At 35.5% G+C, this 25,453-nt stretch overlaps 1 protein-coding gene across 4 annotated transcripts in view; it reads right to left on the reverse strand.

Annotated features, from left to right (window-relative positions):
- LIN9 (lin-9 DREAM MuvB core complex component) overlaps window positions 1-25,453 on the reverse strand; it is a 103,301-nt gene that overhangs the window by 20,330 nt on the left and 57,518 nt on the right. For all 4 annotated transcript variants that reach the window (XM_082426854.1, XM_082426856.1, XM_082426855.1 and 1 more), the window contains 4 exons: window positions 20,530-20,663; window positions 19,047-19,166; window positions 18,084-18,185; window positions 14,198-14,278 (listed from right to left, as the gene is read on the reverse strand). In XM_082426854.1, coding sequence (XP_082282980.1) covers window positions 14,198-14,278; window positions 18,084-18,185; window positions 19,047-19,166; window positions 20,530-20,663 — 437 coding nt within the window. The remainder of the gene's footprint in view (window positions 1-14,197; window positions 14,279-18,083; window positions 18,186-19,046; window positions 19,167-20,529; window positions 20,664-25,453) is intronic.

The raw sequence follows: 25,453 nt of genomic DNA on the forward strand, positions 1-25,453 counted from the left end.
AGCTGGGCCAGTGTAGCCTTTTGGGGTTCCAACCCAGAACATGGAAGGTTCACCAGCTTCCCTCAACCTCTGCTAGTTCTCTGGACTCTAATTTTGTCCTCCCCACCCTTGTAAGACTTTTGAGAACACCACTCAGTTTCTCCGCCACCTTTTCTGCAACTTGCAGAAGTCCCTAAGGAAAAAGCAATCCTAAATGCCAGCTTCCCCCTTCTGAGTTTACTTCTTTTCCTAGATCCTATCCCTATAATGCTTTAATACCTTATTAATGCTCCAGTTTCTTCAAACAGCTTATTTTTATATTTTATTACAGAGGAAACAGCTATTCTCAACTATCTGGATTAGGAAGACTAATCCAAATTATCTAGTCTGCCATTATCAAAAGCAGAAGCAGCATTAACTTTTCCCAAGCAGTATGTTCAAATTCTTTAGAGAAGTGTCTGTTACTTTCTCTCCCTTTAACTTGGGTAAATACCACATTTACATTCTGTCACTGGGATGAAGAGGGGAATGTGGAAACAGAAATGGAATGAATTCCTTTTAAAGTACTGCACCTCACTTTTGCATTCCTCTATCATATTTGCAACTCTTGGCCTGGAGTCTCTTCAGGGTTCCAACATGCAGACTCTTTTAGCCAAGGTTTTTATTTCATCCAACAACACGTAAGAAAAATTTTAAAAATCTTTCAGACATTGTTAAGCAGTCTGTTTCGATGTACTCTATTTACTTTTTTTTTGTATTTCTAATTTTGCATGGAATTGTAAGGGATAGGAAGAAAACACATGTTCAGCCTACCATGTTAAATCAGAAGTATAATTAAATCTTTAAAATACTCATACATTTTGACCCTGCCATTGTACTTTCTAAGAATTTATTTTTTTAAAAAAATTTTTAAATTTTTTTATTTTTTTTATACTGTTCTTATTAGTCATCAATTTTATACACGTCAGTGTGTACATGTCAATCTCAATCTCCCAGTTCATCACACCACCACCGCCACCCCCTGCTGCTTTCCCCCCTTGGTGTCCATACGTTTGTTCTCTACATCTGTGTCTCTATTTCTGCCTGCAAACCGGTTCATCTGTACCATTTCTCTAGGTTCCACATATATGCATTAATACACGATATTTGTTTTTCTCTTTCTGACTTACTTCACTCTGTATGACAGTCTCTACATACATCCACGTCTCAACAAATGACCCAATTTCGTTCCTTTTTATGGCTGAGTAATATTCCATTGTAAATATGTACCACATCTTCTTTATCCATTTGTCTGTTGATGGGCATTTAGGTTGCTTCCATGACCTGGCTATTGTAAATAGTGCTGCAATGAACATTGGGGTGCATGTGTCTTTTTGAATTATGGTTTTCTCTGGGTATATGCCCAGTACTGGGATTGCTGGATCATATGGTAATTGTATTTTTAGGAACCTCCATACTGTTCTCCATAGTGGCTGTATCAATTTACATTCCCACCAACAGTGCAAGAGGGTTCCCTTTTCTCCACACCCTCTCCAGCATTTGTTGTTGTAGATTTTCTGATGATGCCCATTCTAACTGGTGTGAGGTGATACCTCACTGTAGTTTTGATTTGCATTTCTCTAATAATTAGTGATGTTGAGCAGCTTTTCATGGGCTTCTTGGCCATCTGCATGTCTTCTTTGGAAAAATGTCTATTTAGGTCTTCTGCCCATTTTTGGATTGGGTTGTTTGTTTTTTTTTTAATATTGAGCTGCATGAGCTGTTTATATATTTTGGAGATTAATCCTTTGTCCACTGATTCATTTGCAAATATTTTCTCCCATTCTGAGGGCTGTCTTTTCATCTTGTTTATGGTTTCCTTTGCTGTGCAAAAGCTTTTAAGTTTCATTAGGTCCCATTTGTTTATTTTTGTTTTTATTTCCATTACTCTAGGAGGTGGATCAAAAAAGATCTTGCTGTGATTTACGTCAAAGAGTGTTCTTCCTATGTTTTCCTCTAAGAGTTTTATAGTGTCTGGTCTTACATTTAGGTCTCTAATCCATTTTGAGTTTATTTTTGTGTATGGTGTTAGGGAGTGTTCTAATTTCTTCTTTTTCTTTTTTTTCTAATTTCATTCTTTTACATGTAGCGGTCCACTTTTCCCAGCATCACTTATTGAAGAGACTGTCTTTTCTCCATTGTATATCCTTGCCTTCTTTGTCATAGATTAGTTGACCATAGGTGCGTGGGTTTATCTCTGGGCTTTCTATCTTGTTCTATTGATCTATGTTTCTGTTTTTGTGCCAGTACCATATTGTCTTGATTACTGTAGCTTTGTAGTATAGTCTGAAGTCAGGGAGTCTGATTCCTCCAGCTCCGTTTTTTCCCCCTCAAGACTGCTTTGGCTATTCGGGGTCTTTTGTGTCTCCATACAAATTTTAAGATTTTTTTGTTGTAGTTCTGTAAAAAATGCCATTGGTAATTTGATAGGGATTGCATTGAATCTGTAGATTGCTTTGGGTAGTATAGTCATTTTCACAATATTGATTCTTCCAATCCAAGAACATGGTATATCTCTCCATCTGTTGGTATCAAATTGAATTTCTTTCATCAGTGTCTTATAGCTTTCTGCATACAGGTCTTCTGTCTCCCTAGGTAGGTTTTTTCCTAGGTATTTTATTCTTTTTGTTGCAATGGTAAATGGGAGTGTTGCCTTAATTTCTCTTTCAGATTTTTCATCATTAGTGTATAGGAATGCAAGAGATTTCTGTGCATTAATTTTGTATCCTGCAACTTTACCAAATTCATTGATTAGCTCTAGTAGTTTTCTGGTGGCATTTTTAGGATTCTCTATGTATAGTATCATGTCATCTGCAAACAGTGACAGTTTTACTTCTTCTTTTCCAATTTTTATTCCTTTTATTTCTTTTTTTTCTCTGATTGCTGTGGCTAGGACTTCCAAAACTATGTTGAATAATAGTGGTGAGAGTGGACACCCTTGTCTCATTCCTGATCTTAGAGGAAATGCTTTCAGTTTTTCACCATTGAGAATGATGTTTGCTGTCGGTTTGTTGTATATGGCCTTTATTGAGGTAGGTTCCCTCTATGCCCAGTTTCTGGAGACTTTTTATCATAAATGGGTGTTGAATTTTGTCAAAAGCTTTTTCTGCATCTATTGAGATGATCATATGGTTTTTATTCTTCAATTTGTTAATATGGTGCACATTGATTGGTTTGCATATATTGAAGAATCCTTGCATCCCTGGGATAAATCCCACTTGATCATGGTGTATGATCCTTTTAATGTGTTGTTGGATTCTGTTTGCTAGTATTTTGTTGAGGATTTTTGCATCTATATTCATGAGTGATATTGGTCTGTAATTTTCTTTTTTTGTAGTATCTTTGTCTGGTTTCGGTATCAGGGTGATGGTGGCCTCATGGAATGAGTTTGGGAGTGCTCCTTCCTCTGCAATTTTTTGGAAGCGTTTGAGAAGGATGGGTGTTAGCTCTTCTCTAAATGTTTGATAGAATTCACCTGTGAAGCCATCTGGTCCTGGACTTTTGTTTGTTGGAAGATTTTTAATCACAGTTTCAATTTCATTACTTGTGATTGGTCTGTTCATATTTTCTATTTCTTCCTGGTTCAGTCTTGGAAGGTTATACCTTTCTAAGAATTTGTCCATTTCTTCCAGGTTGCCCATTTTAATGGCATAGAGTTGCCTGTAGTAGTCTCTTAGGATGCTTTGTATTTCTGCAGCATCTGTTGTGACTTCTCCTTTTTCATTTCTCATTTTATTGATTTGAGTGCTCTCTCTCTTTTTCTTGATGAGTCTGGCTAATGACTTATCAATTTTGTTTATCTTCTCAGAGAACCAGCTTTTAGTTTTATTAATCTTTTGCTATTGTTTTCTTTGTTTCTATTTCATTTATTTCTGCTCTGATCTTTATGATTTCTTTCCTTCTGCTAACTTTGGGTTTTGTTTGTTCTTCTTTCTCTAGTTCCTTTAGGTGTAAGGTTAGATTGTTTATTTGAGATTATTCTTGTTTCTTGAGGTAGGCTTGTATAGCTATAAACTTCCCTCTTAGAAGTGCTTTTGCTGCATCCCATAGGTTTTGGATCGTTGTGTTTTCATTGTCATTTGTCTCTAGGTATTCTTTGATTTCCTCTTTGATTTCTTCAGTGATCTCTTGGTTATTTAGTAACGTATTGTTTAGCCTCCATGTGTTTGTGTTTTTTACGTTTTTTTCCCTGTAACTGATTTCAAATCTCATAGCATTGTGGTCAGAAAAGATGCTTGATATGAATTCAATTTTCTTAAATTTACTGAGGCTTGATTTGTGACCCAAGATGTGATCTATCCTGGAGAATGTTCCATGCACACTTGAGAAGAAAGTGTAATCTGCTGTTTTGGGATGGAATGTCCTACAAATATCAATTAAATCTATCTGGTCTATTGTGTCATTTAAAGCTTCTGTTTCCTTATTTATTTTCATTTTGGATGATCTGTCCATTGGTGTAAGTGAGGTGTTAAAGTCCCCCACTATTATTGTGTTACTGTCAATTTCCTCTTTTATAGCTGTTAGCAGTTGCCTTATGTATTGAGGTGCTCCTACGTTGGGTGCATATATATTTATAATTGTTATATCTTCTTCTTGGATTGATCCCTTGATCATTATGTAGTGTCCTTCCTTGTCTCTTGTAACATTATTTTAAAGTCTATTTTATCTGATATGAGTATAGCTACTCCAGCTTTCTTTTGATTTCCATTTGCATGGAATATCTTTTTCCATCCCCTCACTTTCAGTCTGTATGTGTCCCTAGGTCTGAAGTGGGTCTCTTGTAGACAGCACATATATGGGTCTTGTCTTTGTATCCATTCAGCAAGCCTATGTCTTTTGGTTGGAGCATTTAATCCATTCACGTTTAAGGTAATTATCGATATGTATGTTCCTATGACCATTTTCTTAATAGTTTTGGGTTTGTTTTTGTAGGTCCTTTTCTTCTCTTGTGTTTCCCACTTAGAGAAGCTCCTTTGGCATTTTTTGTAGAGCTGGTTTGGTGGTGCTGAATTCTCTTAGCTTTTGCTTGTCTGTAAAGCTTTTGATTTCTCCATCGAATCTGAATGAGATCCTTGCCAGGTAGAGTAATCTTGGTTGTAGGTTCTTCCCTTTCATCACTTTAAGTATATCATGCCACTCCCTTCTGGCTTGTAGAGTTTCTGCTGAGAAATCAGCTGTTAACCTTATGGGAGTTCCCTTGTATGTTATTTGTCGTTTTTCCCTTGCTGCTTCAATAATTTTTCTTTGTGTTTCATTTTTGCCACTTTGATTACTATGTGTCTTGGCGTGTTTCTCCTTGGGTTTATCCTGTATGGGACTCTCTGCGCTTCCTGGACTTGGGTGGCTATTTCCTTTCCCATGTTAGGGAAGTTTTCGACTATAATCTCTTGAAATATTTTCTCTGGTCCTTTCTCTCTCTTCTCCTTCTGGGACCCCTATAATGCGAATGTTGTTGCATTTAATGTTGTCCCAGAGGTCTCTTAGGCTGTCTTCATTTCTTTTCATTCTTTTTTCTTTATTCTGTTTCACAGCAGTGAATTCCACCATTCTGTCTTCCAGGTCACTTATCCGTTCTTCTGCCTCAGTTATTCTGCTATTGATTCCTTCTAGTGTAGTTTTCATTTCATTTATTGTATTGTTCATCTCTGTTTGTTTGTTCTTTAATTCTTCTAGGTCTTTGTTAAACACTTCTTGCATCTTCTCGATCTTTGCCTCCATTCTTTTTCCGAGGTCCTGGATCATGTTCACTATCATTATTCTGAATTCTTTTTCTGGAAGGTTGCCTATCTCCACTTCATTTAGTTGTTTTTCTGGGGTTTTATCTTGTTCCTTCATCTGGTACATAGCCCTCTGCCTTTTCATCTTGTCTATCTTTCTGTGAATGTGGTTTTTGTTCCACAGGCTGCAGGATTGTAGTTCTTGCTTCTGCTCTCTGCCCTCTGGTGGATGAGGCTATCTAAGAGGCTTGTGCAAGTTTCCTGATGGGAGGGACTGGTGGTGGGTAGAGCTGACTCTATGAATTTATCTTACAAATAGACACAAACAAATGCACAAAACTATACAGACAAGGACATTTACTGTAGCAGTATTGTAGTATAATCATGGAAATAACTCAAATATCCAGTAATAGATTATTTAAATTATGGTATAATACAGAAATTTTAGGAGACTGAGATAAGTTAATATATAATGATATAATTTCATTTTTGTTAGAAAATAATTTTCAAAGCAACTCGGAAACAGACTCTGCCCTGTCAGGGTGGCAATGGCCACTGAGCAGGGAGGAAGTTCTGCCTCTCACTCTGCACAGGCTCTAGCTCCTCCAACAGCAGTCACACCTCCTATCAAGGTGACAGTGGCCAGCACACCCTCAGGAAAGATGTGGCTGTCATCCACATAAAATTCAGCCTTCACACCAAAGACACTGGGTACATGCCATCTACAAAGGGACACTCCCACATAAAGACACCCCTTCAAGACCACAATAGATAACTGTTTCACCCAAATTCACAGAGACAGAGAAAGTAAAATGAAAAGGCAAAGGAACTACTCTCAATTGAAAAAGCAAGAGAAAACCCCTGAAAAAAAAAATGAAACAGAGATAATCAGTCTATCAGAGAATGAATTAAAAAATTTGGTAATATGGGAATTCCCTGGTGGTCCAGTGGTTAGGACTTGGCATTCTCACTGCCAGGGGCCTGGGTTCGATCCCTGGTCAGGGAACTAAGATCCCACAAGCTTGGGATCTTAGTTCCCGTGGTGTGGCCAAAAAAAAAAAAAAAAATTTGGTAATAAACATGCTAACTGAATTAAGAAAGAGAAATGATCTATAAGCACAGATCATTTTAACAAGGAACTAGAAACTATAAATAAGACCCAATCAAAAATAGGTAATTCAATTCCTGAGATAAAAGCACTCTAGAAGCAATGAATAGCAGACTAAATGACAGAAGAACACATAAGTGATCTGGAAGACAGAGTAATGGAAATCACCCAATCAGAACAGCAGACAGAAAGACAAATGAAAATAAACCAAAAAAACCAAACCAAACAAACAAACAACAAAAAAAACAAAAGCAACATGTGAGATCTTTGGGATAATATAAAATGTGCCAACATTCACATTATGGGGGTTTCAGAAGGAGAAGATAGAGAGAAACTGTATTTAAAGAAATTATGGTTGGAAATTTCCCAAATCTTAAGAAGTAAACAGATATCCAGGTACAGGAAGCACATAGGGCCCCAGACAAGGTGAACCCAAACAGACCCACACCAAGACATATCATAATTAAAATGGCAAAAGTTAAAGATAAATAGAGAATTCTAAAGGCAGCAAGAGAAAAACAGAGTCATATACAAGGGAATGTCTAAAAGCCTATCAACTGATTTCTCTGCAGAAATTCTGCAGGCCAGAAGGGAGTGGCATGATATATTCAAAGTCCTAACAGGGAAAACCCTGCAACCTAGGATACTCTACCCATCAAGATTATCATTTAGAATAGAAGGAGAGATAAAGAACTTCTCAGACAAGCAAAAACTAAAAGAATTCACCAATACTAAACCTAGCCTAAAAGAAATGTTGGAGGGTCTTCTCTAAATGGAAAAGAAGTAACAATCTATAGGAAAAGGGAAATCCCAACAGAAAAGGCAAATATATAGTAAGGATTGAAGATCACTTAAATAAGACAGTACCTAGATTAAAAAAAAAGAAATTATAAAAGCAACTATAACTGCAATAAACAGTAAAGGGATAAGCGTGAATGTAAAATATGACATCAAAAAAAACAACATATGAAGGGGAATTCCCTGGTGGTCCAGTGGTTAGGACTCAGTGCTCTCACTGCCAGGGCCTCAGGTTTGATCCCTGGTCAGGGTACTAAGATCCCACAACCCGTGCAGTGTGTGTGTGTGGGGGAAAAAAAAAAAAAAAAATATATATATATATATATATATATATATATATACATATATATATGTATATGAAGGAGGGGAGTGAAAACTGTAGAACTTTTTAGAATGTGTTTGAACTTAAATGATTATCAGTTTAAAGTAGACATCATTATAGGTCAACATATATGAACCCCATTGTAACTACAAATCAAAAACCTACAGTAGATACACAAAAACCGAAAAGAAAGGAACTCAAGCATACTAAAAAAGAAAATCATCAAACCACTATGGGAGAAACAAAAAGAAGAAATGAGTGAAGAAGAACTACAAAAACAACTGGAAAACAAGGATTAAAATGGCAATGAGTACATACCTATCAATAATTACTTTAAATGCCAATGGACTAAACGCTCCAAAAGACAGGGTGGTTGACTGGATAAAAAAAACAAAACCCTTCAACAAACTGCCTGATAGACTCACTTCAGGGTAAAAGACACATACAGACTGAAAGTGAGTGGATAAAGAAAACATTTCATGCAAACGAAAATGACAAGAAAGCAGGGGTAGCAATACTCATATCAGACAAAATAGACTTTGAAAGAAAGGTTATAACAAAAGGTAGCAAAGGGCATTATATAATGATAAAGGGATCAAAACAAGACAGGATATAACATTTGTTAACATACATGCACCTAATATAGGCACACCTAAATATATAAAGCAAATATTAACAGACATAAAGGGAGAAATTGAGAAAAATATAATAACAGTAGGGGACTTTAACACCCCATTTACATCGATGGACATACAATCCAGACAGAAACTCAACAGGGAAACAGTAGTCTTAACTGACACATTAGACCAGTTGGACTTAATTGATAGCTACAGGAAATTACATCCAAAAATAGCAGAATACACACACATTCTTTCAAGGGCACATGGAACGTTCTCCAGGATAGATCACATACTAGGTCACAAGTCTCAAGAAACGTAAGAGGATAGAAATTATATCAAGAATTTCTCCCAAGCACAACAGTATGAAACTATAAAAACTACAGAAAGAAAACCAGGAAAGAACAAACACACTGAGACTAAACAATATGCTACTAAGAAAAAAAAAAAAAAAAAAAAAAAAGGTCAATGATGAAATCAAAAAGGAAATTAGAAAATACCTCAGGACAAATGAAAATGAAAACACAATTTTCCGGGGCTTCCCTGGTGGCGCAGTGGTTGAGAGTCTGCCTGCCGGTGCAGGGGACACGGGTTCGAGCCCTGGTCTGGGGGGATCCCACGTGCCGCGGGGCGGCTGGGCCCGTGGGCCACAACTACTGAGCCTGCGCGTCTGGAGCCTGTGCTTCGCAATAAGAGAGGCCGCGATAGTGAGAGGCCCGCGCATCGCGATGAGGAGTGGCCCCCGCTCGCCGCAACTGGAGAAAGCCCTCGCACAGAAACGAAGACCCAACACAGCCATAAATGAATAAATAAATAAATAAATAAATATTAAAAAAAAAAAAAAACAAACACAATTTTCCAAAATCTATGGGATGCAGCGAAAATTGTTCTAAGAGAGAAGTTCATAGTGATATAGGCCTTCCTCAAGAATAAGAAAAATCTCAAAAAAACAACCTAACCTACCACCTAAAAGAATTAGAAAAAGAAAAACAAAGTCCAAAGTCAGCAGAAGGAAGGAAATAATAAAGATCAGAGAGAATAAATAAAATAGAGACCAAAAAATCAATAGAGAAGATCAACGAAACCAAGACCTGGTTATTTAAAAAGACAAATAAAATTGATAAACTTTAGCCTGGCTCTCATGAAGAAGAAAAGAGAGAAGACCCAAATAAACACAATACTACAGAGAAACAAACAAACAAAATGACAGAGAATACTATGAAAAGTTATATGCCAACAAACTGGATAACCTAGAAGACATGGACAAATTTCTAGAAACATACAGCTTGCCAAGACTGAGTCAAGAAGAAACAGATAATTTGAAGACCGATCACTAGGAGTGAAATTGAATCTACAATTAAAATACTCCCAGCAAACAAAAGTCCAGGTACAGACAATCAAACATGTAAAGAAGAACTTATACCTATCCTTCTCAAACTATTCCAAAAATCTGAAGAGGAGGGAACACTCCCAAATTCATTTTATGAGGCCACCATTACCCTGATACCAAAATCACACAAAGACTCTACAAAAAAGGAAAATTACAGGCCAATATCTTTGTTTAATAGAGATGCAAAAATCCTCAACAAAATATAAGCAAACCTAATCCAATGATGCATAAAACGGATCATACACCGTGATCAAGCTGGATTTATCCCAGGGTCACAAGGATGGTTCAACATACGCAAATTAGCCAGTGTGACACACCACTTTAACAAACAAAAAAAGATGAAAATCACATGATTATCTCAACAGACGCAGAAAATGCATTTGACAAATTCAACATCCATTCATGATAAAAATGTTCATCAAAGTGGGTACAGAGGGAACAAATCTCAACATAATAAAGGCCATTTATGACAAACCCACAGCCAACATAATACTCAACAGTGAAATGCTGAAAGCCTTCCCACTAAATTCAGGAAATAATATTGGAAGTCCTAGACACAGCAATCAAAAACAAAAGGAAATAAAAGGTACACAAATTGGAAGTGAAGAGCTAAAACTGTCATTACCTGCAGATGACATGATACCCTATAGAGAACCCTAAAGTCTAGGCCCAAAAACTATTAGAACTAATAGATGAATTCGGAAAGGCTGCAGGATACAAGACTAATATACAGAAATATTCTGCGGTTCTATATACTAATAATGAAATATCAGAAAGAGAAAGTAAAAAACAATCCTGTTTAAAATTGCATCAAAAACAAACAAACTCTAGGAATAAACTTCACCAAGGAGGTGAAAGACCTATACTCTGAAAACTATAAAACACTGAGGAAGATGATTCGAAGAAATGGAAAAATATTCCGTGCTATTGGGTTGGAAGAATTAACATTATTAAAATGGGCACACTAGCCAAATCAATCTACAGATTTAATGCAATCCCTATCAAAATACCTAGGACAATTATCACAGAACTAGAACAAATTATCCTAAAATTTATATGAAATCACAAAAGACCCTTAATTGCCAAAGCAATCCTGAGAAAAAGGAACAAAGCTGGATGTATAACCCTCCCAGACGTCACACTATACTAAACTATAGTAAGCAGAACAGTATGGTATTGGCACAAAAATAGACACATAGATCAATGGAACAGAATAGAGCCCAGAAATAAACCCATGCACCTGCGATAAATTAATCTACAACAAAAGAGATAAGCCTATACAATGGAAAAAAGACAGTGTCTTCAACAAGTGGTGCTAGGAAAATGGACAGCCACATGTAAAACAGTAAGAGTAGAACATTCTCTTTCACACCATATACAAAAACAAAACAAAAAACCCCCTCAAAACGGTTTAAATGTAAGCCCTGAAACCATAACACTCCTAGAAGAGAACAGAGGCAGAGCACTCTTTGACAGAAATTGTAGCAATATTTTCTTGGATCAGCCTCCTAAGGCAAAAGAAATAAGAGCAAAAATAAACAAATGGGGTCTAATTAAACTTAAAGCTTTTGCATAGCAAAAGAAACTATTGACAAAAGAAAAAGACAAACAATGGAATGGAAGAAAATATTGGCAAATGATGCAGCTGACAAGGGATTCATATCCAAAATATATGAACAGCTCATATAACTCAGTATCAAAAAAACAAGCAACAATTCAATCCAAAAGTGGGCATAGGATCTGAATAGACATTTTCCCAAAGAAGACATGTAGATGGCTAACAGGCACATGAAAAGATGCTCAACATCACTAATTATTAGAGAAATGCAAATCAAAACCACAATGAGGTATCACATCACACCGGTCAGAATGGTTATCATCAAAAAGTCTACAAAAGACAAATGTTAGAGAGGATGTGGAGAAAAGGGAACCCTCATACACTGTTGGTGGGCATGTAAATTGGTGCAGTCACTATGGAGAACAGTATGGAGGTTCCTCAAAAAGCTAAAAATAGACTATCATATGATCCAGCAATTCCACTCCTGGGTATATATGCAGAAAAAATGAAAACACTGATTCAAAGAGATACATGCACCGCAATGTTCATAGCAGCACTATTTACAATAGCCAAGACATGGAAACAACCCAAGTGCCCAGCAACAGCTGACTGGTTTACAAAGATGTGTCACACACACACACACACACACACACACACACACACACACACACAAATGGAGTATTACTTGGTCATAAAAAACAATGAAAAAAAGCCATTTGCAGAAACTTGGATGGACCTAGAGAATGTTATGCTTAGTGAAATAAGTCAGACAGAGGAAGACAAATACTGTATAATATCACTTATATGTGTAATCTAAAATGCAATACAAATGAATGTGTATGCAAAACAGAAATAGACTCACAGATATAGAAAACAAACTAGTGGTTACCAAAGGGGAGAAGAAAGCAGGAAGGGATAAATTAGGGGTATAGGATTAACAGATACAAATTATCATATAAAAAGTAGATAAGCAACAAGAATACACTGTATAGCACTGGGAATTATGCCCAGTATCTTGTAATAACCTATAACGGAATACAATCTGACAAAAATACTAAATCAATATGCTGTATACCTGAAACTAAGACAAAACTGTAAATCAACTGTACTTCAAAAAACAAAACAACATATGAAAGTATATGCATAGAAGAAGAAATCCATATGCTAAGCATAAAAACATATTTATACCATATACTAAACTAAATAGTTTTACAGCATTTCAATTTTTATAATGGTAATTATTTCTAATCATAAATAAATTATAAAGCCTATCAAGCCAGTTAGATTTCTACAGAGATCCCACATGCCAAGAAGCCAAACCAACATCAAAACAGGCCTTTTTTAAAAAGTAGGTAACACTAACTAGGCTAAGGCAAGTCCAGTACTTTAAGGTGTGAAACCTAGATACAGGGAAAAGTCCTAGCTAGTGATATGAAAGTTAAATAATTTGATTATGCATCAAGATGGAAGAGATGATAAAATGATCAGAGGAAATGTAGTGGGGGAGCATTGAAAAGGCATAGAATAAAGAGTAGAAGTAGAACTGATGGAAACCAAGATAAGAATTAGAGTCCAGTAGGAAAGAAGCAAACACATAGTATTTTTACATTTAGGATATACAATGGCAATATGTTATGGCTATTTTTTTTCAATCTTTGATAGCCTGTGTATCTGACAATACTAACTTTATATCATGCCTAAATGAGTTAAACTGGGACTAAGAAGCCTGTTCTGGTACCTGTACTACTAAATAGCAGCATAATCTTAGTCCAAAATCCCTTGACATCTTTGGTCTTCAGTTTTCAATTCCATAAAAATGATGGGTTCAAATTAGATAATTCAAAGTCATGTTCAGATTTAAAAAATCCATAATCCTAAAAGGACTGTTCCTCATTCAGTTAGGTGACTACTTGTCCAGCTATTTACCCACACCTACCCCCACACCATTCCATACAAGAGATGACTAATGTTACGACAACTCCCTATTCCTGCATTCATGACATACATTGGTAATTAGCTACAGCCCTTTGCCCCCAAGCCCAGTCACTGAGCTCTCCCTTACTTTCATACATCCTTGCAACCATTTTCAATCAACTGGAGATGGTACTTGAGATAAAATCTATTCACCATCCTATAAATCCATAAGCAAGTTATGACTTTCAATACAATTTAAAAATTTCCTTAGTATTTTCTACATTTTAAAAAACTCTGATAATTCTCTCCTATGAATAAAATTGACTCATATTTTTATACTCATTAGATTAATAAAATAGGATATAAGCTCTGTCAAGATAACCTGAAGATACCAGCCTATATATTTCCTGATTTTTTACTCTGAATCACTTTTAATAACCTCTGCTAATATGACTTCCTTAGTCAGAGGCACCAATGCTAGGAATTCTACACTCAAGCAAACTGTCAAAGAACCTAATATATATCCATTAATCCTATTCAATGGCATAAGGAGGTCTGGGGTAATGAACTGTATTGCATTGCTAATTTACTTAGCGTATGTTCAGTATAACAAGAGATAGCGAGAGCAAATCAGGATTTAAAAATAACATTTATCTCAAGGTTTTCTTCCATAAAATATTTTAAAATCTTTAGATATAGAAGCTGCCCACCATTTTAAAATGAGACAAGCAAACAATGAAAAAAAATATCCTTACCAGTTTTTCTGCTTCTGTGTTCATTTCCCTTAATTTCTTGATATGTTCCTTTTTAATCATGAGAATTTTTGATAATCTGGTCTATAGACAATGAAGAAAAGATGTTTTGGAATAAACACAGGCACTTAAGTATATCATGTAGATGTCAAATTTCTAAGTTTTCACCAAGATATTTTAGCAGATTTTAGTGTTTCCAATATAAATATAGCACAGACACTATTTTATAAGTCAGACTGGCTGAGAAGAAGATATTTTAAATTCCCCTGTAACCAGGATATGTCAAAACGATTAAGGAGTCAACCTGAATAAGCTTTCACTGGTCCAAAATGGAACAATGTGTGGACCAATCAGAATAATAACTACAGTTAACTGAAGCACAAATACATTAAAATCCATGAGTTCAGACTGATACTTAAAATTAACCATTGTTGGAGAATACTAGTGACCATACTCATAAACTGGAAAACAAAGACAAAGAGTCAAGCATTTATCCTGCCTATACTATACAAACTATGCCATTAGGTAACCAAATAATAGATTAGGGGAAGTTTTTCCTTATAGAACTATTACAGCTACTAAACAAAGAACAAGAATAGCACCATTTTGCAATCCTAATGAATGAATTGACCTAGGCATTGATAATTAGTACCAGCCAACATTATACAAAAAAAGAGATAAAATAATATGGGTATCCTATTAGAACACAAAACCACACATAAAAGTAGTCACATAAAAACAAGTACACCAATCAAATAAAAAACCCAAATCAAATCAAATCTTTATATTCAATGAGCAATTTACATGAAATATAAAAGACAAAAGAATATGTTAGATGTTATCACAAGGATTCAGTCAGCAAAATCCAGACTGTGGGAGACTCTATGGACAAATAATCTAGTTTCTTCAACAAATAAGTTAATGGGGAAAAAGTACAGTCAACATTTAAGAGACAACTGGAGAACTGGAATGCTGACTGGATATGTGATGATATTAAGACTTTTTGTTAACTTTTTAGATGTAATAATGATAATATAGTTGTCTCTTAAAAAAAAAAGGGCCCTTACCACTTAAAGATATATCACGAAATATTTACAGATAAATGATATGATGTCTGATTTCTCAAAACAGAGAAAGTGGGTGGGAGCATAGCTGAAACTGAACTGGCCAGGAGTTGTTGATAACTGTTATAGCTAGATAATCGGTACCTAGAGGTGCATTATACAACTCTGTCTGCTTTCTTCTTTTTTAATTAATTAATTAATTAATTAATTTTATTTATTGTCTGTGTTGGGTCTTCGTTGCTGTGCACAGGCTTTCTCTAGCTGTGGCGAGTGGGGGCTACTCTTCGTTGCGGTGCGCAGGCTTCTCATTGCGGTGGCTTCTCTAGTTGCGGAGCACGGGCTCTAGGTGCGCGGGCTTCAGTAGTTGTGGGGCGTGGGCTCAGTAGTTGTGGCTTGCGGGCTTTAGAGCACAGGCTCAGTAGTTGTGGCGCACGGGCTTAGTTGCTCTACGGCATGTGGGATCTTCCCGGACCAGGGCTCGAACCTGTGTCCCCTGCATTGGCAGGTGGATTCTTAACCACTGCACCACCAGGGAAGTCCCCTGTTTGCTTTTATATGCATTAAATTTTTGATAATTAAAAAAAATCTAAAAACTTGACCTAAGTTGATACAGGCAGACAGAGGGCCGGGTGAGATATGTTACATAGTTATTAACACAGACCCTCATTAGTATCTCCAGAGCTGTGGACTGGTATCCTGTCTCTAGTTGTTGGGGTTTTATGGAAATTTGTGTGATTCTTCAGAGTTAGAAGCAGTAAAAGATGGGATGAAGGCAACAGTCTCTCTCCCATTTTCAGTTTTGTGTTTCTTGTTTTTTTAAAATTAATTAATTAATTAATTAATTTTGGCTGCCTTGGGTCTTCGTTGCTGTGCGTGGGCTTTCTCTAGTTGTGGCGAGCGGGGCTACTCTTTGTTGCGGTGCGCAGGCTTCTCATTGTGGTAGCTTCTCTTTGTTGCGGAGCACAGGCTCTAGGTGCTCAGGCTTCAGTAGTTGTGGCTCACGGGCTCAGTAGTTGTGGTTCGCGGGCTCTAGAGCACAGGCTCAGTAGTTGTGGCGCACAGGCTTAGTTGCTCCGCGGCATGTGGGATCTTCCCGGACCACGGCTCGAACCCGTGTCCCCTGCATTGGCAGGCGGACTCTTAACCACTGTGCCACCAGGGAAGTCCCTTCTTGCTTGTTTTTGATAGAAAATCACGCTGTTTCCTTTTCATTCTTTTCAAAACTGAGTCCTCTCTAACAAGTGGGCAGTCTTTTAGATTCCTCAAAATCCCTAACCCCAGGAAAGAAAGTTTCCTCACAAAGAAAATTCATTGTAAACTATGAATTATAAAAATTGCAAAAAAATGATGATGTTTATTTTGTTATAAGAAAGAAAACAGTAACAGAAAAAGACAAAAACATATCTCACAGCTTAACAAGAGCAGATCTGAGTTTCATAAAACTTTACATATTACAAAAGACAAGTACATAAAAGAACTTTTATTTTTATCTGCTAGATAGCTTAAAACAATGAAAGCAGTGTTTTAACTAGGCTTTTACACGTAGATTTTGAAGTTAAAATTAAGCACTGCAAGCAAACATCTAAGCATCAATAAAAACATCAATACTTTAGAAGTAGCATACTAGTATTTAGCCTCTGACGCCCTCTGCTGGTGTATCGATACTGGTGTATCTCTCTCTCTCTCTCTCTCCGCCCCCCCCAGCCCCTCTCTCCCTCTCCCTGACCCCCTGTTCTTCCCTCCACCTCCCCCTACACACACTTGCCCAAATATGACATATTAGCTCTGTTTTTACTTCCACTATTTAAAAGAAAGAATTTCTTTAAAACACAAGTGTCCTATTTGTGAAAATGATAAGCCTTGTCTCTTCATATTTTTAACTTTTCATATAAAAATATCTTATCTACCTTTGGAAGTTAAAAGATGTAATTCTGTATTCCAAGGATAATTAACAACATACAACTAAGGAATAAAAAATGCTATACACATACACATAAATGATAATACTTTTCCTCAAAATAACATTAATTGTAAAAGGTAACTCTGTGAATATTTTAATGGATTACGCTATAAACATTTTTATTTATAAAGACTCTATCTATCCCAAGCCAAGTAGTTTTTCTTTTCAAACAAAAAGAAAAGAAACAAATCAAACATTATTAGACTATGGTTCAAACTAAATAAAAGAAAATAAAAAGAAAATAAAACATTAAATTACTGATAAAAAACCAAACTAAATAATTTATTTAATCTAATTTTCAAAACAAACAGCTCATTACATTCTTAAGAGTCAGGCTATTCAAGAAAATTGTTCTATATAATAATTCTATACTTGTTTCGATTTAGCCTTAGATTTCTTTGTGCCTAATCAATAAGTACTTAGCAAATGAATAGCTATTTCTAGTCTCAGAAAAGAAATAAAGTTTCTCCTAACCAGAGAGCTGGCCAACACACCACAATTGTTGAGGTGACTGATAATGGCAGGATGCACTGAGATTACTAAATAAAAACCTTTATACTTATAAAATTTATGAACAGTTAACCATTCAGTTTCACACAGCATATACTAGAAGGTTAGAGTCCTTAACACAGAAAAATAATAAGAACCAAACCCAAGAAAAGCCCAACAAAAATAGATCTCTAAGTCTTTTTTTGCTGTTATAACTTATTTTCAAGCTTGTTGGAAAATAACAGAGTTCTTAAAACCAACACAATGATTTTTAAAAGTATAAAAATATTTGGTCCTAGAAAAATTTTCAACTTTAATAACACAAAAGTCATTGAGTTTTTTCATAAATAACCAAAATATTCAGAGCAATTCTTACCACTTGGATAAGGAACTCTACTGGAAAACCACCTAACGTTTCTGTGTCAGAGCCAGAAATTTTACTTCTCCAAGGTGACTGTCCTAATAAGGGGTCATTATCCTGTGGGAATAAAAGGGAATCATTTAACCATTGACTTTTCAAAAGGAAGTATCTATTTTTTAAATTAATTAATTAATTAATTTATTTTATTTATTGTCTGTGTTGGGTCTTCGTTGCTGCGTGCAGGCTTTCTCTAGTTGCGGCGAGCGGGGGCTGCTCTTTGTTGCAGTGTGCAGGCTTCTCATTGCGGTGGCTTCTCTTGCTGCGGAGCACAGGCCCTAGGTGCGCGGGCTTCAGTAGTTGCAGCACGCGCGCTCAGTAATTGTGGCTCACCGGCTCTAGAGCGCAGGCTCAGTAGTTGTGGCACATGGGCTTAGCTGATCCGCGGAATGTGGGATCTTCCTGGACCAGGGAATGAACCTGCGTCCCCTGCATTGGCAGGTGGATTCTTAACCACTGTGCCACCAGGGAAGTCCCAGAAGTATCTTATTTTTTAAAAAATTTATTTTATTGAAGTACAGTTGATTTACAATGTTGTGCTAATTTCTGCTGTACAGCAAAGTGATTCAGTTATGCATATATATACTTTTTTTTTCATATTCTTTTCCATTACGGTTTATCACAGGATATTGAATATAGTTCTCTGTGCTATATGGTAGGAAGGAAGTATCTTATTCTTAAATAAAGAGCAACTTCTATTATAATTACTATTCTATTAAAAATCCTACAAAAAGGAAAATATTTCCAGAGTTGAAGCAACTATTTTATTTACTTTATTAACTTCTTATTTAATATCTGACAACTCAAAATAATGTGGGCACCTCCTGAAGTTACTGTAATAGATGTGTATTTCATAAGAACATAGTTTACATTCATAATAATCATTTAAACTACTGGTGACATCTAAAAAATATTACTTACTGTAATTGGTGACTGGAGAGGAGGAGTATAATGTAACCGTGGTGGAGTCATAAAAAATCGAGAAGGTCGCTGTTTTTGTCCAAAGGCAGCAATAGGCATCGTCTCATGAGGCTCATTACTCTTTGCGAAAAGAAAATAGTCCCCAAAACTTGAAGAACTTTACCAATCATTTTAGCTTTATAACAGTCCTATTTTATCATAAAATATATTAACCTACAAAGATCAAAGGGCTAGAACTTAAGTCAGAGTATGGATACTACTCTGTTACTAAGAGGTTGAATTCATAAAACAGAAGAAAGTGATCTATTGAAAGAAAGGAAAGTGATCTATGGCCACCCTTGGTTGTCTCTGTGTTAAAGACTATCTGAATATTACCCACTGTAATTAAAAGCAATTCTTATCTGGCCAGGGAGAAATGTTTGGGTGATCTCATAAAGGAAATTACGTTAATGAAACAGAAAAGTAATTTTTCTTTTTTGCAATGGGAGGTTTAAAGATTTCCTCCTTTAATGAAAAAAATTAAGATTGGTATACCTTGCTCTATATTTAGTCCAAATTTCCTTTCTCTCCTACTCCTCTCTAAAAGTACGTTTGATAAGGAAACCCTTACAATAAGCAGAGAGTCACAGTTTTTTAAAAAGTATAGATCAGAAAAAAAAGATTCTTCTATTTTTGCACTAAGGAGATAAAGTAATTTTGATTTTTAATTGTAAGTTCACAACCCTTAAAAATCAAGTTTATAACAAAGAAATGAAAAAGGGGAGGCTAAATGTGAACAATTTAATTTCCATAATGCTTAGAGGCAAATAGTTTTGTTATAAAAAGTTCATTACTCATTAAAAAAAAACTATTAGAGTTATATTTATCCTTTATATTTTAACTTATTAGAAAGGTATATAATTTCCATGACATTGCTAAATCAAAAATAATCATGAAATAATGGTCCAGTAGTTTAATGGACTATATCAGAAGTTCAAAAGATGTGGATTCCAGTCTCAATAGGGCAAGAATCCAGCTTGAAAGCCTTGAATAAATTACCTAACATACTTATGTCTCAATTTCATTATGCAAAAAGTGGGGGTAATTAACAACCACCTTGCATATTCTGAGGATAAAATAGGAACATATAAAAATATATATTTTGAAGTGCAAGATGTTAACATACTTTTAAAGTCATTTTACAAGAGGACTATACCAACAGCTGAAATGAAAGTGTTGTGTAGCTTATTCCCCAAGATTATTTAGTCAAGAGTGATCAGTTGTGTCACACTAAATTTGGTAGAGGGATGCTAGCTTCTGGAAAACGTGGAAGACATTTAGTATAGTTCTGCTCCAGGAGTCTAGTAAGCAGGGCTGGAAACCCCTAAAGATCTCTTCCTCTGTGACTTGAAATCTTGATTCTATCATAAATACAACTCCTAAGAAAACTCTACAAAACATATTTAATAGGCATAAAACACGTGTATTATGAAACAATACTTACAAGAACTTCATAGTCAGGGATAGTATGAGTTCCAAGCCCTGCCCTATCAAAAGTTACTCTATAAGTAGCATTAAGAGTATCCACAGCATCTATCTGTCCAGTGAACAGACCATCATGAACACCACGTAATCGTGCTGAAAAAAGAAACAAAAAGGCATTATGATATTTAGGAGATACAAAAAACTGTCACATACAAAACTGCTCCAAGCATGTAATTCAAAGTGGAGAAAGTATAGTACTGTTGTCTATTAAAGTTTCAAAAAAAGCATGTACTTTATTTTAGGCTTAAAGGAACAACAAAAAAATGTTTTGAAACAGAAAACAAAACTATAAATGGTGATCCCTAATTTGATATATGAATGAAATCATATATCTACCAAACTAAGGGGAAAATACTTTAACATCATATCATTGCTTTAAACCTTGAATTGCAAAAAAAAAAAAAAAAAAAAAGTCAACAAATTTGGTCATTATACTCATGAATGAAACATTAGGAGTAGTTCAACTGAAAAAAAAAGAAAAGAAAAGAAAAAAAAAGACAAGGGTGCTATGCAGAAAAGATTTACTAGGTTTCAGACTGCTAACCTTAGAAAGGGTTGCCTATAATGTTGACTTCTGGGTACTTGAATTTTGGGAGTGTTCCCATTGTTCCCATACTAAGAAAGGTGGTTTACTGTTCCTAGACTGTGCAAACAATGTGGTTACCTGCTTTCCAATTCTTGTATGTGTTGGGCAGAAGGTGCCTACGTAACCGGCCCCCTGTAAAAACCTTGGGCATTGAGTTTCTAATGAGTTTCCCCGGAAGACAACATTTCACAAGTGCTGCTACAACTTGCTGCTGAAGGAATTATGCAAGTCTTGTGTGACACTACAGGGAGGGGACTCTTGGAAGCTTGCACCTGTTTTCCTCTGGACTTTGGCTCCATGTACTTTTCCCTTTGCTTAATATCCTTTTCTGTGGTAAGCCATGGCCATGAGTACAACTATTTGCCAAGTACTCTGAGTCTTTCTAGTGAATCACCAAACCAAACCTGGGGGTGGTCTTGGGGATCCCTCACACAGATGTGTCACTATTATTTAAATCCAGTCTGAAGTAACATAAGGAAAATCCAAGCAAACATCCAGCATGAGTGAAAAATATAAGAACAGTAGCATTTAAGGCATTAAACTAGGCAAAGTGACACATTTTATACACACAAAAACGTATAAAGATAGTACTTATTTTTTATTTTTTAATTTTTTTTGGCCACGGTGTGTGCCATGTGGGATCTTAGTTGCCCAACCAGGGATCGAACCTGTGCCTCCTCCTGCATTGGAAATGCGGAGTCTTAACCACAGGACCGCCAGGAAAATCCCAATGATATCATTTAAATAAAATACAAATATTCAATGCAAAACTGTTTAAAAGGATCAACTGATAAAAACTCAATTGTAGAAGACTAAAATATCATTCTCTTATGGTTACCAGGGGGGAAGGGTGGCAGGAAGGGATAGTTAGGGAGTTTGGGATTGACATGTACACACGGCTATATTTAAAATGGATAACCAACAAGGACCCACTGTATAGCACAGGGAACTCTGCTCAATGTTATGTGGCAGCCTGGATGGGAGGGGAGTCTGAGGGAGAATGGATACACGTATATGTATGGCTGAGTTGCTTTGCTGTGCACCTGAAACTGTCACAACATCGTTAATCAGCTATACTCCAATATAAAATAAAACGTTAAAAAAAATATCATTCTCAGTCTTTGACAGACCAATTAAAGGAAAAGTAAACAGGTATACAGAAGATAAGAGTAATAAAGTTGAATAAACAAACATAAATATAGAAAAGGACCTCCAGTTATGGCAGCGTGAAGAGGTTGGTGATTCTTCTCTGCAAAAGACTTGTATAAACCTGTACACGATTGTCAAAGACAACCATTTCAGGGTACTAGAAATGGGCCAAATGCAGAAAACAATTAAGAAACGATTACTGTGGAAAAATTGCTAGAGCTTCAGTTAAGGACAGGTGAACTCAGTGGCCTTTTTGCAAGAGGCTATTCACACTCTACCATCACCAACAACTTGGTTGGTAAAAAGAGTTTTTCTAATGTATGGTTGGTCATGGAAACAGTGTTGTTTGTTGCCAGAGGGGCAGACAGGATGTGGACCAGTGGGTAAAAACCTGTGACTGTGCTAGTTAAGAGTGGCAAACTCGATCAGGAAAGAATAAGAAAACCCCACAACTTTGCAAGCCTAAGAGGTAGTCCTGTCTGAGGTGACTGGCAGAATAGCTAGGAATTTAACAGGGAGATCCTGGAAACTAGAGAGCCATAAAAAGACTGAAATAAACTCTCCATAAATTCTTGCCTAAGTGGAAAACTATGTGATTGGGTGGGAAAGACCTAAGAAAGTCTGGTAAAAAGTAAAAGCTAAGGATGACCTGAAAACGGACAGCAACTTTGTATGTGTTTCCCAAGTCCACACAGAGATCAGTCTGAGGCCTTTCTGGATTAAGATGTTTGAGTACAATCTCTGCCTAAGTCATTGGTTGGCCACTAAGTTATGCAGACACAGGAACATTCCCTAGGAAGCAAGCTTAAAAATAAATAAAAGAGTAAAAAAAAACTGAGCAGAGACATCAGTGGTTGCATAGGCAAGTTACTAAAGTAAAAACAATTCTCAAAAAAATTACAGAGCTGCTACAATATATTATCTAAAATATCTAGTTTTCAACCAAAAATTACTAGATATGTAATGAAATAAAAAAGCTGATTCTTACTCAGGATAAAAGTACAGTAAGTAGAAACTGACAAAGATGATACATTAGCAAAGTCTTCAAAAGTAGATTTTATAAATATGTTCAGAGAATTAAAGACAATGACTCAACAGGGAATTTCACAGAAACTATACAAAAGAACCAAATAGAAACTCTAGAGTTAAAGAGAAGATTTGAAGAAAAGAATTAGGGAATATTTTAGATAATATATTGCAGCAAGTCTGGATTCTGATCTATTAAAGAGAGATCAACAGAAATTATCCAATCCAAAGAACACGGAGAACAAAAGATTGAAGAAAAATGAAGGGAGCCTCAGAGAGCTGTAGGAAGATGTCAAGTGCACCAACATATTTGTAATGAGAGACCCAAAGGAAGGAGAGAAAGAAGGAGAAAAGGAAATTGGAAGAAATTATGGCCAAAAATCTCCCATATTTGATTTAAAAAATTAAGCTACTAACCCATGAAACTCAATAAACCCCAAATAGGATAAATATAAAGAGTATCAAACCTAGACACATCATAGTGAAATTTCCAAAATCCAAGGATAAAGAGAGAATATTCAAGAGAAAAGCTTCAAGAGAAAAATGACTCATCACATGTAGGAGAAGAACAACACAATTAACAGGTACATCTCAACAGAAACAATGAAGGTCAGAAGGCAACAGAGTGACATATTCAGTGTGCTAACAAGAAAAAACCATCAAGCAAGAATTCTATATCTTGTGAAACTATTTTGCACAAATGCAGGAGAAATGGAAACATTCTCAGATAAAAACAGAGAGAATCTGTTGCTCCTAGACAAGTTAGGAAGAAATACTAAAACACATTATTTGTGATAAAAGGCAATAATACCAGACAGTAACTAAAATCCACAGCAAGAAAAGAAAAACACCAGAAATGGTAAATATGTGGGTGCATATAAAAAATGGTGTGTACAAAATACACACACACACACTTTTTTTCTATTCTCTTCATTTCATTTTTAAAAAGTAAGATTATTTAAAGCAATAATTATAATATTACATTCTCAGGTTTATCACAGATATTAATGTAACACGTTTGATGACAGTAAAAAGGAAGTAGGAGAAAATGGAGCTATATTGGAGTAAATCTGCTATATTTTATCAGAATTAATTCAGTATTAATCTTAACTAGATTGTGATATGTTAAAACTTCATATTGTATTTCCCAGAGCAACTAACACACACACACACAAAACCCTCAAAAAATACCTAAAAATAATAGAGAAATTAAAATTGTATACTACATTTGTATACTAATATACAAATACTAACTATATAACTATACTAAGTAAAATTTGTATACTAATTGTATCCTAAACAGTATTTGTTTAACACAAAAGAATGCAGGAACGGAGGTAAAGGAAAATAAAGGATATGAGACATATTGTAAACAAATAGCACAATGACAGGCATAAATGCAAGCATATCAATTATTACATAAAATGTGAATAGACTAACCACTGATCAAAAAGCAGAGGGTGAAAGGGGTCAAAAGGTACAAACTTCCAGTTATAAAATAAGTCAGTCTATATAAAATACATAACCAATAAGGACCTACTGTACAGCACAGAGAACTACACTCAATATCTTGTAATAACCTATAATGGAAAAGAATATATATACATATACACACATACACATGCATGCACACACACGTATACACATATAACTGAATCACTGTGCTGTACACCTGAAACTAACACATTGTAAATCAACTATATTTCAATTAAAAAAATTTTTTTAAATTGTAAATGTACAAAAAACAAACAAAAGAAGTCATGGGGAGGTAATGTACAACATGGTGACTATAGTTAATAATATTGAATCATATATCTGAAAGTTGCTAAAAAAGTAGATCTTAAAAGTTGTAACTTTTTTGGTAACTATGTGTGGTAATGGATATTAACTAGACTTACTGTGGTGATCATTTCACAATATATACAAATATTGAATCATTATGTTGTACACCTGAAACTAATATGATGTTAGATGTCAATTATACCTCAATAAAAAAATACAATTAGATAAAAATTTCTTAAATTTTTAAAAAGGCAGAGGTTTGCAGACTGACTTCAATAGAACAAGACTGATCTATAAGCTGTTTATATATTTCTACATGTGTCTGAGACACACTTTAGAT

This window comes from Balaenoptera physalus (assembly GCF_965194825.1).
Source record: "Balaenoptera physalus genome assembly, chromosome: 1".
Taxonomy (NCBI): Eukaryota; Metazoa; Chordata; class Mammalia; order Artiodactyla; family Balaenopteridae; genus Balaenoptera; species Balaenoptera physalus.